Genomic DNA, 16,033 nt, shown 5'->3' on the forward strand with positions numbered 1-16,033 from the left:
GAGGCTGGATTTGAATACCAGATGCAGTATCCGTGCTCTTCAGCACTAAGCTGCATTGCCTCTCTGAACAGAAGAAAAGTATTATTACTATTACTGATGCTCTTAAATGGACGTTCTTGTTGTCAGTAGGGCAAAGGTTTTGAAGACAGGATGGGGTTCAGGTCCCAACTTCATCAGTGACAAGCTGGTGTCCTTGGGCCAGTGATTCCATCTCTCTGAGCCTCAGTGTCCTCATCCATATAATGGGCATAAGCACAGCACATACTTACAACGCAAAGCTGAGGTGAGGATCAAATGAGTTCAGATTTGTAAAAGGCTTTTCTTATTTATTTATTTGGTTACACCGGGTGTTAGTTGCGGCTCGCCGGCTCCTTAATTGTGGCATGCGAACTCTTAGTTGCGGCATGCATGTGGGATCTAGTTCCCTGACCAGGGATCGAATCCAGGCCCCCTGCATTGGGAGCGTGGAGTCTTAACCACTGTGCCACCAGGGAAGTCCCAAGGCTTTTCTTTTTTAAAATTAAGGTATAACATATATAATGTGCATAATCTTTGGTGTACACCTAGATTGTTTAACCTATGTGACCTCCCTCTGAATCAAGATGCAGACACTTCTCAGCTCCCTTGAAGGCTCCCTCAGCCCCTAGAGATGCCCACTCTTCTGACTTTTTTTTTTTTGGCTGAGCCGCTCGGCTTGCGGGATCTTAGTTCCCTCACCAGGGATTGAACCCGGGCCCACGGCAGTGAAAGCACGGAGTCCTAACCACTGGACCACCAGGGAATTCCCTCTTCTGACTTCTATTGTGGGACATTGCTTTTGCCTGTGGTTGAATGTCATTGTCATTATTGTTGATGCTGACCGCCTGCCATGCACTGTGCAACTGTCCTACATTGAATCTTTAAGCAACCCTGGAAGGCATTTGCTCCTCTAAGCCCCCATTTTCCAGATGAGGAAACTGAGGCTCAGAGAGGGAAAGTCTTGTCAGAAGTGGCATTTGCAAGTGATGGCAGAGCCACATTGTGCAGCTGGGTGGTCTCCTCACTTTGCAAACCCAGGTGCCCATGTTGCACTAACATGGAGTTGTGACACACACACACATCCTTGCAAAGTTGTGTCGTCACAGCAGGATCACCACCACTGAGAGTTGTGTGAGCACCTCCAGTGATTGCGTGGCCACCTGTCCTCACGCACCCCTCTCTCCCCAGGCTGTGCTGTCAGACGATGGGGTGGGCACCTGGCTGGGAGAGCCAGACCCCCCAGAGGAACCCCTCACCTTGCAAGCATCTGTTCCGCCTCACCAACTGCGGCTGGGCAAACTCCATCCTCACACCCCTTACCACATCCGGGTGGCGTGTGTCAGTAGCCAGGGCCCCTCACCCTGGACCCACTGGCTTCCTGTGGAGACACCGGAGGGAGGTAAGAAGGGGCTGGTGGCCAGGAGACGTCGCTCACTGCCCCACTGACCCTTGCGTACATCAGTATGATCCCTGGCATCTCCTCTCACCCATTTAACCCATGTGGCTTCGATCTCCTTCCTGCCTGGTCCCCGACTCCTCAGCGTGGCGCACTGGCATCTCTCCCGGACCTCTTCCCTCTGCTTCTGCTCGTGGGAGGCCTGCACGAGTTGCCCACGTGCGTGCCCTCTGTACCCTGCCCCTACTTCCTGGGAACAGGGGTGGGGGTCAGGAAGAGGTGGGGATGCCAGCTTCCCCTCTTCCCTGTCCTCCAGCGCCCCTGGGCCCTCCTGAGAACGTTAGCGCCATGCGGAATGGGAGCCAAGCCCTCGTGCATTGGCAGGAGCCAAGGGCGCCCCTGCAGGGCACCCTATTAGGGTACCGACTGGCCTATCGAGGTCAGGATACCCCCGAGGTGGGTGCTGCTGGCTAGGTCGGGGCGGAGTGGCTGTGGAGGAGGGAGGAGTGGTGGGGAGAAGATGACAGGGCAGACATGGGCAGTTGAGCAGGTTGGGTAGGACGCCATCACACTGTGCTAGGAGAGCACATTGTGGGATGGTTAAAGGGGTCCGGGAGAGGGTTAGGGATGGCTATTTATGAATCATGTACAAAGCGTTTCAGTAGACCTATATTTACCAGGACAGTTTTACAGCAGATAGTGGCATAACATCTTGAGGAAGGGGTGCCTCTTCCTAATTGGCACAAAGGTACTATCTGATGGATGGATAAATGAACAGCCTCACCCTGGGGTGGAGAGATGGGGTGGGAGAGAGGGTGGGGAGTTAGAAGGGGATGGAGCGATGAGGGTGAAAAGATGAGAATTCAGTTCTTCAACAAAAGTACCGTGTTCCACGCATCATGCTAGGACTTGAAGACATGGGAGTGAATAAGACAAAGTCCCAGTCCTGGTGGAGCTGTTATTTTAGTGGGTGTAGGGATGGAGAATGGAAAGGAGAGGACGGGATGGGGGATGAGAAATGAAGGGTAGGAAGAGGTAGGGGATGAGGGACTGGAGATGAGGAGAGAGGAGAGGGCTTTGAGAAAGATGGGGAGTTGAGGCTGAGGGTGAAGGCTTAAGCGTTTGGGGCTGGAGCTCTACTCTGATGCCACGTCTGGACGTCCTAGGTGCTAATGGACGTAGGGCTAAGGCGAGAAGTGACCTTGGAGCTGCGGGGGGACGGGTCTGTGCCCAACCTGACGGTGTGCGTGGCAGCCTACACCGCCGCTGGGGATGGACCCTGGAGCCTCCCTGTGCCCCTGGTGCTCTGGCGCCCAGGTAACTCCAAAGCCGTGCTCAGCCCCCTTCAACCTACCCACAGGGACCTAGTCTCTCCCAGATGCCCGTGACTTGCTCCCTGTACCTTTGAGCATTACCCCAGTCTAGGCTCTGTTCCTACCTGGAACCTTACTGAGAGCCTCACTCCCTCACCCGTGTCTTACCAGTCTTGCCCTCTTTGAGCATGTCCTCCCTCTGTCCTTTCTCCTCACAGGACAAGGACAGCCAATCCACCAGCTGGGTAAGGACTTTCGCACCCGCCTCTTCTCCCTCCCTTCCCTCATTGCCCGGTGAGGACCTCATCACCACACATACCCTTTGCACATCCCTTTCATATTTCTCAAACTCATCACTCTAATCCTCTACTTCTTGGGTTTGTGTGGTCCTTGATGGAGGTGGCTGGAATGACCCAGTGCATTGTAGGTACACAGTGAAAGGTGGATGGGTGGATGGATGGATGGAATGGTGGATCAATGGATGTGTAGATGGATGAATGCATGAATTAGTGGGTGGGTGGTGGATGGATGGATGGATGGATGAATTGATGGGTGGATGGCGAATGAATGAATGAGTGGACGGGTGGTGGATGAATGGATGGATGGATGAATGGATGGGTAGTTGGGTGGATGAATCAATTAGTAGGTGGGTGGATGGATGGATAAATGAACAGACAGGTGAGTTATCCCCCTTCTATCCATCCTTCTCAAATATTTCTCCAACAATTCTCAAACATTCCTCCTACACCCATTGTACCCTCCTAGCACTATTACAGCCCCTCTTGTAACTCAACCCACTATCCTTAAATATCCTTACATGCCTTCCTGCATTTCTTTGCATACCTTTCCACACTAATCCCACCCTCCTTTCACGTTCATCCCATTATAACCCTTCATTCCTCACACGTGCCTCCCAAACCCAATGCACACCCACACTTCTCATTCACACACTCTGCATACTTTTTACACACTCACCATACCTCCAACATTGCAAGCACTGTAAAACTTTCAGTCCACACGATCCCACATTCTGCGACTCTCCTTGCACACTCACTCGACACTCCTTACACATTATTCCCTCACCCCAAGCCGATCCTAACCCATGCCCGCTTTCTGCACACACCCACAACAAACTCCTGGTACACTCAGCACATACCCATCCTCCATTCCTTACACACTCACTCCCACCTTTTTGCACACCCTTTCCATTCATCCCATGCTTCTCATCTTCCCTTCCTGTGTCCTTTGCGCGCTTGTTCCACACTCCTCTCACACCAAAGTTACATCCTTACGAATACCACTCCTCCTTGTATCTAAAACTCCTTGAATACTCCTTGAATCCTCACATATCCCAGTTCCTCCAGTACTCATCTGACACTCTTTACACAGTCCTTTGCACACTATGCCCCTTTACACATTTATTTTACTCTCATCCCTTGCTTTACGAAAACCCTTCCAGGGAATTCCCTGGCGGTCCAGTGGTTAAGACTCGGCGCTTTCACTCCCAAGGGCCTGGGTTCGATCCCTGGTCGGGAAACTAAGATCTCAGAAGGCGCAGGGCAGCCAAAAATAAAAATAAAACCCGTCCATAGACATCACACACTCCTCAAAAATATTCCTTGGCCATTGGTCCCTGGAGCCTCAAACTCCTTGCATATTCATTGCAAATGCCTCGTGCACCACTCCTACACTGTATGCGTTCTCTCCCTACTCATCTGTTTTCCACACCCAAGTCCCCCCTCCTTGCACGATCATCACACGTATCACACACCCATACACCACTTGAGATTTACTCACAACCATCCCGTGCTCACATTACCTTGCACAGCCCACCCTGCACAGGTCTCTCACTCCCATCCCACACTCCTTCCACGCGCATCACACAATCCCCCAGTGTCCATCCCATTCTTTTCGTTAATATTTATTAATTTATTATTATTTATTTTTTTATCTTGGCTGCGCCAGGTCTTAGTTGCGGCACGCGGGATCTTTAGTTGAGGCGTATGGGCTTTTTAGTTGCGGCATGCAGACTCTCTTAGTTGTGGCATGCATGTGGGATCTAGTTCCCTGACCGGGGATCAAACCCGGGCGCCCTGCACTGGGAGCGCGGAGTCTTATCCACTGAGCCACCAGGGAAGTCCCTGTCCATCCCACTCTTAACTCACCGTACTCATCCTACAAGTTTCACGCTCTTCCTTTAACATCCACTCCGATCGTATCCACTGCATGTCCTGTCCAGCCCAGCCCAGTCTCCCCAGATAGGGGAAGGCACCTGTCACATGCCTCATCAAATATATCCACACCTGCCTCCTTTCAACATCACCCCCTTGGGGCCCAGGGAGCTGGAACCAAGACCTCAACCATGACCTGTCCTGCGTACCCCCTGACAGTGAGTGAACCCCCAGTCCCTGCCTTCTCGTGGCCCTGGTGGTACGTACTGCTGGGAGCAGTGGTGGCTGCTGCCTGTGTCCTCATCCTGGCCCTGTTCCTCGTCCACCGGCGGAAGAAAGAGACCCGCTACGGGTGAGTTGGAGCCACGTGGGTCGGAAGGCCAGCATGGACTGGCATGGAGGGGCCGGAGGTGGGGAGACCGTGAGGAGGCTGGTGCAGGAGGAGAGGTTACCAAGAATCAGAATGAGGGCAAGGCTCTGGGGAGTGAATGGAAGGCAGAAGGTAGCCGTCCAAGACTTGCTCAGCAAACACTGGAGGAGAGGGCGGGCAGGCCTGGGGGTGGGGGGATGGCGCTCGCTTTCACTGTTGGTGGAAGGAGGGGGTTCCACATGGTTCTGCCCTGCCCTCATCTCCTCTCTATTCCCCCCAGAGAGGTGTTCGAACCAACAATGGAGAGGGGCGAGCTGGTGGTCAGGTACCGTGTTCGCAAGTCATACAGCCGTCGGACCACTGAAGCCACCTGTAAGTGAACCCCATGCCTCCCTGCCTGGGTTTGGGATAAGAAGTATAGAGCTTTGGGCCTGCTGGGCTTCTGCAGGTGCATGAACCAAAATTTTCTGAAGGCCTTGGAATACTAGGATGTTGGAACCACAGACCCTAAGAGCAACAGAATTGTGGAACCACACACAACCTTAGAATAATTGAATCTTAGACATAGTAAATCTTAGAAAGACCAAACTTAGAGCCATAGGATCTTAGAACAACGTAATAATGATGATAATGATAAAGATGATGAAGATGACAATGAAGAAGATGCTGCTGATGAAATGATTATGATGCTGATGATAACAGCCAACCCTAGCGCTTCCTCTGTGACAGGTGCTGTTCTAAGTGCTCTACACGTCACTTAATTTAATCCTCACAACAACCCAATGAGTTAGGTACGTTATCCCCCCGCCCCACTTCAGAGATGAGGAGGCTGCAGCATAGAGAGGTTAAGTAACTTGCTGGAGGCCACACAGCTTGTGAGCTGGAGAGTTGGGATTCAAACCCAGGCAGTTTCGCTCTCAAGTCCATCCTCTTAACTGCCTCTTGGAATTAAAGAATGTGAGAGAGGTAGAATAGATCTTGGCCTAAAAAATTATAATCCAGGGCTATAGACCCTTAGGATCTTAAAAATCATAGAATCTTAGAACTATAGACACTCAGAGGACTGTAGCGTTACGGAGGGTCCCAGCTAAGGAGGGACCTCAGATGCCATCCAGTCCAATCTCTTAATCTCTCCAGTTGGGGAAACAGATCCAGAAAGAAAAGGGACAGAGTTAGGTATCTTCCTGGCACACAGTGAGAAGACTGTCAGGGCCCCAGGGAGACACCAGAAGGGGCTGGGAAAGACATTTATTGAAAAGGAGAAGGAAGAGGAATTGAGGAGGTCACAGCAATCTAATGGAATAACGTGCAGCAGCAGTTCTCGCAGTGTGACCTGAGTCCCCGGGAGTACCCAAGACCTTCGCAGGAGGTCCACGAGGTCAAAATTATTTTCATATTAACACCAAGACATCTTTTGCCCTTTCGCACTCTCATTCCCTCGCAAGCGCTCCATGGAGCTTTCCAGAGGCTTCCTAATATGTGATGATGTCATCGTCCTGTTGATTGATTGAACACGTGCTTGTGTATCCTTGTGTTTTGGAAATCTACCCGTGGGACTTCCCTGGCAGTGGCGGTCCAGTGGTTAAGACTCCATGCTCCCACTGCAGGGGGCGCGGGTTTGATTCCTGGTCGGGGAGCTAAGATCCTGTATGCTGTGCCACGAGGCCAAAAAAAGAAAAAAAGAAAAAGAAAAAGGAAATCTTTCCGTTTTCATTTTGAACACAATAAATACTGGTGTATAGATGACCCACATAAAAGAAAGCTCTTTTCAGGCCTCAATAGCTTTAAGAATGTGAAGGGGTCCTGAGGCCAATAAGTTGGAAAACGATTGCTACACAGCAGTGAAAATAATAAATCCAACTACACACAACAACTACATTACAATGATCTCATAGACGTTGTGTTGAGTGAAAGAAGCCAGACACAAAAGAGAACATATTATGTGATTCCATGTTTATAACATCCCAAAACAGAAAAGACTAATCATCCCAAAACAGAAAAGACTAAAAGACTAAGAAAAGTCAGGGAAGTGGACTCTCCTGAGAGGGCAGGTCATGGTCTGTTCTTGACCTGGGTGCTAGTTACACTGCTGCGTTTGGTTTGTGAAAATCCATTGAGCTGCTCACTTATGATTTTTGCAGTTTATACTTCAATAAACAGTTAAGAAACGTCTGGTACGGCAGGACGCTAACCAATCAGGGTGCCCACTGGTGCAAGATTATGTGCCAGGCTCTAACCCTTTAGTTGCTGCTCTGGGGGAAGGCTCAGGGGGTTTAGAGGAGAAGCTAGGGTGGGGCTGGGGGGGTGCTCTGGGCATTAGCTAATTTTGAATGAATGCAGAAGTATTTCAGCATTTTAACAATGGGTATACAGGCATACCCTCAGAGATATGGTGGGTTTGATTCCAGACCACCACGATAAAGCAAATAACGCAATAAAGCGAGTCACACGCATTTTGGGGTTTCCCAGTGCATATAAAAGTTATGTTTACACTATACTGCAGTCTACTAAGTGTGCAATAGCATTATATCTTTAAAAACAATGTACATACCTTAATTTTAAGTAGCTTTATTCCTGAAAAATGCCAACCACCATCTGAGCCTTCAGTGAATTGTAGTAGTAACATCAAAGATCACTGATCACAGGTCATCATAACAAATATAAAAATAATGAAAAGTTTTGAAATATTGCGAGAATTACCAAAATGTGACACGGGGACACGAAGCAAGCAAATGCTATTGGGAAAACGGCGCCTATAGACTCGCTCGACACGAGGTTGCCACGGGTCTTCAATGTATAAAAAACACAATATCTGCAAAGTGCAATAAAGCAAAGCGCAATAAAATGAGCACGCCTGTATCCCTATTGGCGAGTGTCGTCTGGATGTCAGCCCTGCTCCGTGGCTCTGTCTACCCCTACCTCCCATGCAGTGAACAGCCTGGGCATCAGTGAAGAGCTGAAGGAGAAGCTGCGGGATGTGATGGTGGACCGGCATAAGGTGGCCCTGGGGAAGACCCTGGGAGAAGGTGAGTCCCCCCATAACACACACACACACACACACACACACACACACACATCTCCCTGAACCATGAAGTCCTCCCCACCCCCGCCCAACCACAGGAAATGCAGTCCCTACGGCGCCCCCCTGAGGTCAGCATCTCTCTCTGGTCCCCCACAGGAGAGTTTGGAGCTGTGATGGAAGGCCAGCTCAACCAGGATGACTCCATCCTCAAGGTGGCTGTGAAGACGATGAAGAGTGAGTCTGTACATGCATGTGCACACATGCGGGACCCCCATCCCTTAATCTCAGGTCCCTTCCCTGTTTCCCTAAGGAAGCAGAAGAACTGGAAAGATAACAGCAGTTTAGCCCAACCACAGAACCTCAGTGTTTCTGGACAGGAAATGGAGTCCCTGCCAGGTCCTTCAACAGAGGGAACTTAATACAGGGAGATTACTACAAAGGTGTAGGGAAAACTGAAGGAACAGCTGGGAGCAGTGAGACAATTAGCAGCAGCACTATGTCACTTCCACCCCCAGGCCCGAAGGGCAGAGGCAGGAAGTGGTGTTACCAGAGCCCACAGCCAGAGCCCACAGCCAGATGGGATTTAGGAATCACAGAGTTAGGGGCTACCTTGTGGGAGCTCGAAACACAAAGGAGACACAGCCACCGCCAAGGCAATACTGGAAGCAGAAAGAGAGAGGATGAAATGCCCTGACTTCTCCCCTCCACTCGCCCACCTGTCAATCTCCCATCAGTGCTTCCCATTGGCAGACTCCAACAGGAAACAGCAGGGAAGGGAGCCTGGGAAATGTAGTTTTCAAAGGGCCCAGCCCCCTGTGATGCATAGCAGGGCAGGGGAAGGTCGAGAATGAGGCACACCTGGCTTCATCATTTACTCGCTGTGTGATCTCAGGTTAGTGACTATCCCTCTCTGAGCCCCCCGTTCCTCATCTGGAGAAAAGGATCATAACATCCCTACCTCCTAGGGTGTTGTGTGGCAAAGCACTTAATGCTGGGGTTGGCACATTGAACTCACAATTAATGTGGACTAAAACCGTATTATTTACATCATCAGAGAGGGTGGGAGCCAGTCCAGGTTCACACAGCACAGGAAGTCCAGGGCCAAGCCCTTTCCACGTAGGGATGAAGCTTAGAGGGTCGGACTGGAGGTAAGAGAGAAATGATCCTTTCAGAGTCACAGTGGCTAAAAGCTTGGGTTATGGAGTTATCATGCATTCCCTCATTCATTACTGAGTGCCTCTTGCATACCAGGTTATGTTCCTGACCTGGGTTTGAATCCCAGCTGTGTGCCGCTGAGCAAGTCACTTTGCCTCTATGAGCCAGTGTCCTGAGTTGCAAAACAGGGACAAGGGTAGGGCTCCCAGGGCTGCTGCGACTGTGCTGGGAAGCAGCCTAGCACAGAGCTGCACATGGACCCCGGAGCCAGACTGCCTGCGTTTGAGCTCTGCCTAGTCCTCTTGCTAGCAGTGTGTGCCCTTAGGCAGGTTTCTTAACCACTCTGTACCTTGGTCTCCCCCATCTTTTTTTTTTTTTTTAATTTATTTATTTTTATTTTATTTATTTTTGGCTGTGTTGGGTCTTCGTTGCTGCGCGCGGGCTTTCTCTAGTTATGGCGAGCGGGGGCTACTCTTCGTAGCGGTGCGCGGGCTTCTCATTGCGGTGGCTTCTCTTGTGGCGGAGCACGGGCTCTAAGCGCGCGGGCTTCAGTAGTTGCGGCACGCTGACTCAGTAGTTGTGGCTCTCGGGCTCTACAGGCTCAGTAGTTGTGGTGCACAGCCCTAGTTGCTCCGCAGCAAGTGAGATCTTCCCGGACCGGGGCTCGAACCCGTGTCCCCTACACTGGCAGGCAGATCCGCTGCGCCACCAGGGAAGCCCCTCCCCATCTTTAAAATGGGGAAAGTAATAGAAGCTCCTCAGAGGATTAAATGAGTTAATAGATGTAAAGCGCTGAATACAGCATCTGGTACTTACAAATCACGTTTGATAAAGAAGAAGAGGATGATGATGGTGATGAGGCCGAGGAGGAGGAGGGAGAGTCCTCCCTCCCCACCCCTCCTCCTCATCCACCTTCCTCTCCCCCACAAGTTGCCATCTGCACAAGGTCAGAGCTGGAGGATTTCCTGAGTGAAGCCGTCTGCATGAAAGAATTCGACCACCCCAACGTCATGAGGCTCATTGGTGAGGGAGGGCAGATTTAGGGGGTCGACAGGCCCCGTGGAGGCCGCAGCAGAGGGAAGACCCCTCCCTTGGGCACTGAGAAAATCAAACCTCCAGGCTTCCTCCTCCCCGCTCCCTGAGAGTCAGCAAGTTCCCCCCTTCCTCTCTCCCTCAGCTTGGAATGTGACATCTGACCTTTCCCAGAAATAGCTGAGGTCCCCAGGAGGGCTGGAGAAACAACCCTGGGAACAGTGCTGGAAATGGCTTCTCTGAAGCTTGGTCCATCACCCCCCTCCTCAACAATTTGGAGGCCAGACTTGAGGGGGAGGGAGAGACAGAGGTGGGAGAGGGGGTGGTTTCCCCTTCTGCCCAACTCCAGTGACAGGGCTGCCTGGGGGCACTCAGGCGTCTGTTTCCAGGGTTCTGAACGAGAGGGCTTCCCGGCACCCGTGGTCATCTTACCTTTCATGAAACACGGAGACCTACACAGTTTCCTTCTCTATTCCCGGCTTGGGGACCAGCCAGTGGTGAGAGCATTTTATTGTCTGGCCCACAAGTGTTAATGGAGCACCTAGCAGGTGCCCAGCGCTGCTCAGACACTGGGAAGGCCAAGGTGACCAGGAGCCTGCTTGATGGAGCTGTCTGCCAGTGGGGGGACCAGACAATAAATAAGTTAAATAAATAAGCAAGATAATTTAAGTGCTAGGAAGGAAATAGAGCCGGATGAGTGACAGGGAGGCCAGGCAATTAATTTGGGTGAACAGGGAAGGTCTCACTGAGGAGGGGAACTTGAAGGAGGAGCCAGTTGGTGGGAGGTGGGGAGATCTGGGAGAAAGCAGTCCCAGCAGAGGACACAGCATGTGCAAAGGCTCAGAGGTGGGAACAAGCATGGCTTGTTTAAAGACCAGAAAGGGGGCTCCCTGCTGGAGCATATGTCAAGGGCAAGAACAATAGGAGATCAAGACAGAGAAGAAGGCAGGAGGGGATGACATAGGGCCGTGTTAGAAAGGGGTGGGATTTAATTCTTGGAGCCCTGGGAAAGCATCGCAGGGCAGAGCTAGGACGGAGGAAGGGAAGAGGGATAGACCTCGGGGACTCTGCTGACCTCTACTCCCTCCTGCCCCGGTCCCCCCAGTTCCTGCCCACTCAGATGCTGGTGAAGTTCATGGCAGACATTGCCAGTGGTATGGAGTATCTGAGTACCAAGAGATTCATACACCGGGACTTGGCCGCCAGGAACTGCATGTGAGTTTCCACCCTTCCAGGAATCCCCCCTCCTTCCGGGACACAGCCCCCCGCCCCGCCCTCCTCCCCAGGATGGAAGAGGGCGCTAGACACACACAGCCTTCAGGCAGGTCAGAGCTCAGGCGTGGAATACAGAGGTGAGCAAGGAGGCTGGGGCCGGCTTTCTGGAGGAGGTGGGCCCTGAACCGAGATCCTGAAGGAGTACTGGGATGTGAAGAAAAGTGACAAGAGGGAGGGCTCGGTGGGTAGCATGTGGTGAGCAAAAGGGCAGAGGTGACCGATGAGGGTGGTGACATTTAAGCTTCATCTTTGTCACCCTCCATGCTGAGTGTCTTACCTGGGGCTCCCCTTGGGGAGGGGCCACACTGGATAAAGAGACCACACCCCCTGCCAAGGGACAAGCAGAAAATAGGCCAGAACCAGGGCTAAAGTGAGGGCGAGGTGTGTGTGTGTATGTGTGTGCGTACACACAGGCTTAGAATGTTAGTCTCATTACACTCTTGGACTCAGAAATAGGAGCTGGAGAACCAGAGAATCTTTGGGAATTCCCTGGTGGTCCAGTAGTTAGGACTCTACACTTTCACTGCTGAGGACCCAGGTCCGATCCCTGGTCGGGGAGCTAAGATCCCACAAACCACGCAGCACGGCCAAAAAAAAAAAAAAGAGAATCAGAGAATCTTCTATAAGACATGCAAATGTTCACAAATGTCTTTATTCACCCCCGCCCCACCCCCGCCCCACCCCCAGTTATTTTTTTTTTTTTTGGCCGTACCGCGAGGGCATGTGGGATCTTAGTTCCCGGACCAGGGATCGAACCCGTGCCCCCTGCAGTGGAAGTGCAGAGTCCTAACCACTGGACCGCCAGGGAATTCCACACCCTCCCCCAACTTTTTCCTTTGAAAAATTCCAAATCTGCAGAAAAGTTGAAAGAATTGTGCAATGAACACCCATAGCTCCTCCTTGCTGAGTTGTTGCCACATTTGTCCTCTCTTCTCTTTCTCTCTCTCCCCTCAACCATTTGAAAGTAAGTTGCCAAGATGTGACATTCCACCCCTAAATCTTCGGTAGGTATCTCCTAAAATCAGGACTTATGCCTAAACAATCAAAATTCTGTTATCACACCAAGGAAGATTAACAATAATTCTGTAACACAACCTATGATCATGTCCATGTTCCATTTCCTCCAATTGTCCTCCAAAATGTCTTTTCGGGATATTCTTTCCCCAAAAACCAGGATCTATGCAAAGTTCCCAGATTGCGTTTGGTTGTTGTACCCCTTTGGTCCCTTTGAATCTAGAATTACCCTCCACCACCACTACCTGTGTATAGTTTTGTGGCATATTCTTTTGGAAGAGATCAAGGCCAGTTTTCTTGTAGGATGTCCCATGTATAAGTTGTGTCTGTTTCCTTGTGGTGGCATTTGCCTTGTTCCTGTGTTCCCTTTATTTCCTATAAACTGGAAAGGAGGTCTAAAGGCATGAATAGACTCAGTCAAAATGGAAGTTCTTTTATTTCTGTAATGTGGGCTGATCCTAGTCAAGCCCACAATGTAACAGTGACACAAAAAATCAGAGCGGACAATCAATTGTTATGCACCTGTCACGTTTTCTGTTAAGTCGTTAAAATATTAAAATACTTCCTTACCAGTTGGCAACTGGCCACTTCCCCAAGCTTCCCATGTGCTCCACAGCCACCAGCTTAGATGCCTGAATATCACCCATCTCCACCCCCCTCCCCCCAGACACAGCAGTTAAAGGTTAACTCCTAGCATACTAGGGGCCTCCAGGGTCTGTTCTGGTTGGTCATTACCCAAGTCCATCACCCTGGGTAGAAATCATCAATTCTTTTTTTAAAATTAATTAATTTATTTATATTTATTTTTGGGTGCGTTGGGTCTTCGTTGCTGCACGTGAGCCTATCATTGTGGTGGCCTCTCTCGTTTTGGATCACGGGTTCTAGGCACGCGGGCTTCAGTAGTTGTGGCACACGGACTCGGTAGTTGTGGCTTGCGGGCTCTAGAGCGCAGGCTCAGTAGTTGTGGTGCATGGGCTTTGTTGCTCTGCGGCATGTGGGATCTTCCCAGACCAGGGCCCGAACCCGTGTCTCCTGCATTGGCAGGTGGATTCTTGACCACTGAGCCAGCAGGGAAGTCCCCGAAATCATCAATTCTTAAAAAAACAGAATCCCAGAAACTCAGATGCAAGAATCAGGGAATCTTCTATTTATATAAAGCACAAAAACAAGCACAAGTAATCCATGCTGCTAGAAGTGAAGATCTTGATCACCCTAGGAGGGGTAATTATACGCCAGGAAGGAAGGACCGGTAATCGTTCTTTCTCATTTTAAAAAATCGATGTCTATTCTACATACACTAAAATATGCACATTTTATGCATGCAGTTCAATGAATGTTTACGTGTCTATAGACCCATGGAAACAACCACCGCTAGATCAAGATAAAGAACATTCCTAGGCCCTTGGCAGGCTCTCTCCTGCCCTTCCCAATCACTGCCCCCAAGGGGTAACCACTATTCTGTACTTTTGTCCCCATCAACTTCTGTCACCTCTTCTTAAATGTCATGTAAGTGGAATCGCAATTTTGACTCCTTTGTGTCTGGCTTATTTTGCTCAGAATGAAGTTTTGAGATTAGTCCATGTCATTGTACATATCAGTAGTTCTTTTTCTTTGCTCTGTGGTATTCCATTGCACAGATGCCCCACGATGTTCTGTTTCTTAATCTGGTTTCTGTACCTGGGTGTGTTTACGAAAATTCAGTGAGCTCGGGCTTCCCTGGTTGCGCAGTGGTTAAGGATCTGCCTGCCAATGCAGGGGACACGGGTTCGAGCCCTGGTCCGGGAAGATCCCACATGCCGTGGAGCAACTAAGCCCGTGCGCCACAACTACTGAGGCTGCACCCTGGAGCCCACGAGCCAAACTGCTGAAGCCCGCGCGCCTAGAGCCCATGCTCCTCAACAAGAGAAGCCACTGCAATGAGAAACCCGTGCACCACAACAAAGAGTAGCCCCCGCTCACTGCAGCTAGAGAAAGCTCGCGTGCAGCAACGAAGACCCAACTCAACCAAAAATAAATAAATAAATAAATAAATAAATTTGTTAAAAAAAAAAAATTCAGTGAGCTCTTCATTTAAGATTTGTGCATGTTTCTGTGTATATAGTATACTTCAAAAACACAGTTAAAAAAAAATCAGAGACTCCAACCCAAGGAGCCTAGGAAGTACCTTAGAATCTGGCAAAAAGCCAGAGCTGGGAAGGCCCATAGCAACACATTTCCCACCCACCTTTTACAGAGGGTATAAGAAGTAACACAGTTCCCTCCCAGTCTGGGGCAAGGCGGGGAGACTGATCCCCAGCCCCAAGCAGGACAGCCAGGGCAAGAGATGGAGACGTGTCTGAGAGTGAGGGCAGGCTTCCTGGTGGAGGGGGCTGATGCCGTGACCCCATTCCTCTCTCCAATCTTGTAGGCTGAACGAGAACATGTCGGTGTGTGTGGCGGACTTCGGGCTCTCCAAGAAGATCTACAACGGGGACTACTACCGCCAGGGACGCATCGCCAAGATGCCAGTCAAGTGGATCGCCATTGAGAGCCTGGCTGACCGCGTCTACACCAGCAAGAGCGATGTGGTACGTGCACCCCTGGCAGGAGTGGGGAGCAGGGGGAGGGCGTGGCCTGATCACCTCACACCAGACCTGGGCTCACAGGGACATGAGGGCTTCCCTGCGCAGGGGTCCGCCACATGGACCATGTGTGGCGGGCATCTGTGAACGGTGGTGTGGACATGCCGGGGGTATGCACAGGCCCATGGGTGCATGGTGACAGGTTGCTACATGGGATATGTAGACAGTTTAGGTTGGGAGGGGCAGTGGTAAGTGTATACATGTGTACAGCCAAGGTGTGGAGGGTGACCCGAGACCACGTGTCCATGGATCGTATAATTGTTTGCACGGGTGGGCAGGTCTATGTGTGCACACAAGTTGCCTCTGTAACTGTGTACCTGTACCAAAGTGTTTCTGTGAATAGCTGTGATGCACCCACAAAGACAGCTGTGTCCACGTAAGTGTGGGGATACCCATGAATCTGTATGTTGGGTGAGGGCATCTGTGCAGGAGACACCCCCTAAATTCTCTCCCTTCTGCCCCACCACAGTGGTCCTTTGGGGTGACAATGTGGGAGATTGCCACTCGAGGCCAAACCCCATATCCAGGAGTGGAGAACAGCGAGATTTATGACTACCTGCGCCAGGGAAACCGCCTGAAGCAGCCTGTGGACTGTCTGGACGGACTGTGAGGACCCTTAGTATCCCCTCCCCCCATCTCAGATTTT

At 50.9% G+C, this 16,033-nt stretch overlaps 1 protein-coding gene across 2 annotated transcripts in view; it reads left to right on the plus strand.

Annotated features, from left to right (window-relative positions):
* AXL (AXL receptor tyrosine kinase) overlaps positions 1 to 16,033 on the plus strand; it is a 30,199-nt gene that overhangs the window by 11,125 nt on the left and 3,041 nt on the right. For both annotated transcript variants that reach the window (XM_068529463.1, XM_068529464.1), the window contains 13 exons: positions 1,207 to 1,417; positions 1,731 to 1,870; positions 2,581 to 2,731; positions 2,946 to 2,972; positions 5,118 to 5,250; positions 5,549 to 5,640; positions 8,199 to 8,294; positions 8,447 to 8,524; positions 10,376 to 10,468; positions 10,853 to 10,974; positions 11,583 to 11,692; positions 15,174 to 15,333; positions 15,857 to 15,993. In XM_068529463.1, the coding sequence (XP_068385564.1) occupies positions 1,207 to 1,417; positions 1,731 to 1,870; positions 2,581 to 2,731; positions 2,946 to 2,972; positions 5,118 to 5,250; positions 5,549 to 5,640; positions 8,199 to 8,294; positions 8,447 to 8,524; positions 10,376 to 10,468; positions 10,853 to 10,974; positions 11,583 to 11,692; positions 15,174 to 15,333; positions 15,857 to 15,993 (1,550 nt within the window). The remainder of the gene's footprint in view (positions 1 to 1,206; positions 1,418 to 1,730; positions 1,871 to 2,580; positions 2,732 to 2,945; positions 2,973 to 5,117; positions 5,251 to 5,548; positions 5,641 to 8,198; positions 8,295 to 8,446; positions 8,525 to 10,375; positions 10,469 to 10,852; positions 10,975 to 11,582; positions 11,693 to 15,173; positions 15,334 to 15,856; positions 15,994 to 16,033) is intronic.

The sequence above is a fragment of the Eschrichtius robustus genome, chromosome 19 (genome assembly GCF_028021215.1).
Source record: "Eschrichtius robustus isolate mEscRob2 chromosome 19, mEscRob2.pri, whole genome shotgun sequence".
Taxonomy (NCBI): domain Eukaryota; kingdom Metazoa; phylum Chordata; class Mammalia; order Artiodactyla; family Eschrichtiidae; genus Eschrichtius; species Eschrichtius robustus.